General features: G+C 57.0%; 1 protein-coding gene across 1 annotated transcript in view; it reads right to left on the reverse strand.

The window, feature by feature from the left end:
- Positions 1 to 3156, reverse strand: part of LOC103276627 (glutamine-dependent NAD(+) synthetase-like) — a 21331-nt gene extending 18175 nt beyond the window's left edge. The window contains exons 1-2 of the mRNA XM_008074030.1: positions 2961 to 3156; positions 1107 to 1167 (exon numbers count right to left, since the gene is read on the reverse strand). Of these exons, the coding sequence (XP_008072221.1) occupies positions 1107 to 1167; positions 2961 to 3045 (146 nt within the window). The 5' untranslated portion in view covers positions 3046 to 3156. The remainder of the gene's footprint in view (positions 1 to 1106; positions 1168 to 2960) is intronic.
- Between the last annotated feature and the right edge of the window lie 362 nt (positions 3157 to 3518).

Below are 3518 nucleotides of genomic sequence, written 5' to 3' on the forward strand. Positions count from 1 at the left end.
TCCACTCACCTCAGCCTCCCAAAGGTGCGGGATTACAGGCTGAGCCACCGAGCCCGGCACTGATTGCTTTTTAATAAGAGACAAAGGTAATCAAGGAAACTCTTCCTGTTTATTGCAAAAAAGGCATACCAGAAGCAATCATTTATGCTTGCTTGTAGAAAGACACTGAGAACATGACTGACAACTTTATAAGGCCAAATATGAAAGCAAAGACCTAGGAGGGTGTCTCAGTCCTTCAGGCCACTGAAACAAAATATCTTAGACTGGGTCATGTATAAGCAACAGAAAGGTACTGTTCACACTTCTGAAGGCTGGGAGTCCAAGTTCAAGGTGCCAGCAGATTTCATAGCTAGTGCCGCCTGTGTCCTCTCACAGCAGGGGGGCACACATGCTCCCTCGGGCCTCTCTTTTGGGGTACTCATCTCACAACCTAATCACGTCCCAGAGACCCCATTTTTTTTTTTTTGTTTTGAGCTGGAGTCTCACTTTGTTGCCCAGACTGGAGTGTGGTGGCACACTCATGGTCACCCCAGCGTCGACCTGCTGGGTTCTGGCGATCCTTCTGCCTCAGCCTTCCAGGTAGCCAGAACTACAGGCGTGAGCTACCACACCCGGCTAATTTTTTTTATTTATTGTAGAGACAATGTCTTATCAAGTTGCTCGGGCTGGTCTCAAACCCATGGGCTCAGGCAATCCACTTGCCTCAGCCTCCCAAAGTGCTGGGATGACAGGCTGAGCCACCGAGCCGGGCTGAGACCCCATCTCTTAATGCATCGCCTGTAGGTTTCGACATGTGACTTTTGGGGGATACAGACATTCATGCCATGGCAGAAGGGCAGGGGTAGCAGGAACAGCCCAACTTGAAGTCAGCCCTAAGCCCTGGTCAAACTCTGTCCCTTTAACAACTCAGCAAGGAATCTAGAATTATCTGGCCTCCCAAACCTGCTCTTGCATTAACCAGGTCCACTCACAGGTTGCCCACGACCTCCAAAACGGGCTCGGCATGTCCACAGCTCTTAGTACTCTCCCGGCTCCTTCCCTGCCCTCTCAGCTAATGCAGACACCGCTGCCTGCCCTCCCCAGGGTGTTTGTGTGCCTGTTCTCACCATATTTCCAGCTCTGGGCCAAGCCTATATCTTGCTCCTCTGTTTTTGGCAATTTCAATACCTATATGCAGAGAGAGAGGAAGAAAGGAAACTTCAGTACCCATGACATGTTCAGAGGCAGATGAAACTCCCAGCTCCAGTCGGACAAAGCAAACAGAAACACTCTCTGCGACCTCCCTAACCAGTCCTCCTGTTTACAGCCTGGTAGCAGAGGACAGCATATATCTGTGTACACCTGTAGACATCTGTGTACACCTGTATATACCTGTGCACATCTGTATACACCTGGGTATACCTGCAAACACCTGTGTACCCCCATATTCCACCTGTGTACATCCATATACACCTGTGTACACCTGCTTACACCTGCAGGAAATGGGAAGCAGGGAGAGCTTGCAGGGCTGACCCTAAGTACCAAGGAGGAGGAGGGGGAAAGGTCACACCCTGGCAGTATTAACAAGTACACATCCAAGGTCATCTGTAGGAGAAAGGCAGGACTCGAAGGATTACAGTCCCACGGTGGTACCCATGCCAGGCACTATGGACTACCTGGGTGTGGGTAGTAACTTCCAACGTGCTGATTAGAGAGGAGAGGCCCGCTGAGTAGAGGCTCAGCTCTGGTCACCCAGTCTCACTTCACCCAAGTGGATTTGCTCTGAGCTCTTACGAGATGAAAGCAAGATTGATATTTGACAAGAAAAATTAAAAAGAGAAGCCAGGCTTGGTGGCTCAGCCTGTAATCCCGCGCCTTTGGGAGGCTGAGGTGAGTGGATTGCCCGAGCCCGCGGGTTCGAGACCCGCCTGGGCAGCGAGACCTCATCTCTACAATAAATCAAAAAATCAGCCGGGCGTGGTATCGCGCGCCTATAGTTCCAGTTACTTGGAAGGCTGAGGCGGAAGGATCGCCAGAGCCCAGCAGGTCAAGGCTGTGGTGGCCGGGAGCGGCCATTGCACTCCAGTCTGGGTGACAGAGTGAGACTCCAACTCAAAAAAAAAAAAAGAGGAGAGTCCCAGACGGATGCTGACAAGATGCCACCACATGCAGCATTCTGTTTTTATTGTTCCTGGCTAATGCCCTCTCAAAGTCAGCAGCCCAGTCCAAGACAACCGGGGTGATCACACCCACAGGTGGCTCAGGGCAGCCCTGGTTCAAGTGCAGGTGTAACAGTTTGACCTTTAAAACTGGTCAAAACTGTTGAAAGGTCAAATCATCAGGGTGTGACCTTCGCAACTCCCTCCTCCCTGGTGCTTGGGATCAGCCCTGCAAGCTCTCCCTGCTTTCCATTTCCTGCAGGTGTGCACAGGTGTACACAGGTGCCCAGGTGTATAAGCGCACACAAAAGATAATTAGATGGTGACCCTCAGCAACCACACTACTCTCCAAGCGTGCAGGCTCACCCCATCCTACTTCCCCTTTTGGGACATTTTCTCTCAATGCCCACCCACCGGGAAGGCCCTCCCTCAGGGACCAGAGACCATCCAATCTCTGGAGTCTGCACATCCTCACCAGTGGTCAACCACCCCATCCGACTTAGACACTGCGGAGGATGGGCAGCTCGGCCCCAGCCGTGCCAGGTGGGACCCCAGAGATATCCAAGACGGGTCCATCCTCAGGCCTCCACCCCCATTCGTTCCTGATCCCTGCCTTATAAGCCACGTGTCCCCAGACACTGTACACAGTCCCATCCCCACTCCCTAGGAGGATCTGGGCACGTGGTACAGGCGTGGTCATCATCCACAATCCTATCTGCCCCCACGCCCAGGGCTGCGAGCTTCCCCCAGGCAAGGCTGTGTGCGAGGCCGGGCTAGAGGGCGCGTCGCCACCTCCCACCGTTCCGGCCGCCTCACACTCACTCTTTAAGATCCTTTGCAAATTGCCCTCGAAGTCCAGGGCCCACTGGTTGAGCGCGCAGGTGGCCACGGTCACCCTTCGGCCCATCCTGGCGGCCACCGTCCGGGCAGGGAGCCGGTGCACGGCAGTGGGCACTGCCGTCCTCCAAGCCAGACGGGCACCCCGGGCGCCAGCCCTTCCGGGTCGCCCGCACCCGCCCCGCCCCGCCCCGCCCCGCCCCGCCCCGCCCCGTCCGCGGACCGCCTTGCCCGGTCGGGACTTCAGAGTCTTGGGCGCCGGCGTGAGGCCCCGCCCCTCCCCCGGATGGCCACGCCCTCCCCGCCCCCCGGCGAGGCGACACCGTCAGGCCCCGCCCACGGGTCGCCGCGCCGTGACCGTGGCGCGCACGACTGCGCCTGCGCAGTGAGGGAGCCGGCGGGCAATGGGGTCGGGAGGGCCCCGCCCCTACCTCCGTCCAGGTCCAGGTCCCGGCCACCACCCCGGGCCCCGCCTCTGCCCCAAGCCCGGCCCGCCCGCCCGGTTCCCGCGCGCAGGCGGAGGAGGGGCCCGCCCAGCCAGCC

Source organism: Carlito syrichta, unplaced genomic scaffold (genome assembly GCF_000164805.1).
Source record: "Carlito syrichta isolate Samal-C Ts95f unplaced genomic scaffold, Tarsius_syrichta-2.0.1 Scaffold316279, whole genome shotgun sequence".
NCBI lineage: Eukaryota > Metazoa > Chordata > Mammalia > Primates > Tarsiidae > Carlito > Carlito syrichta.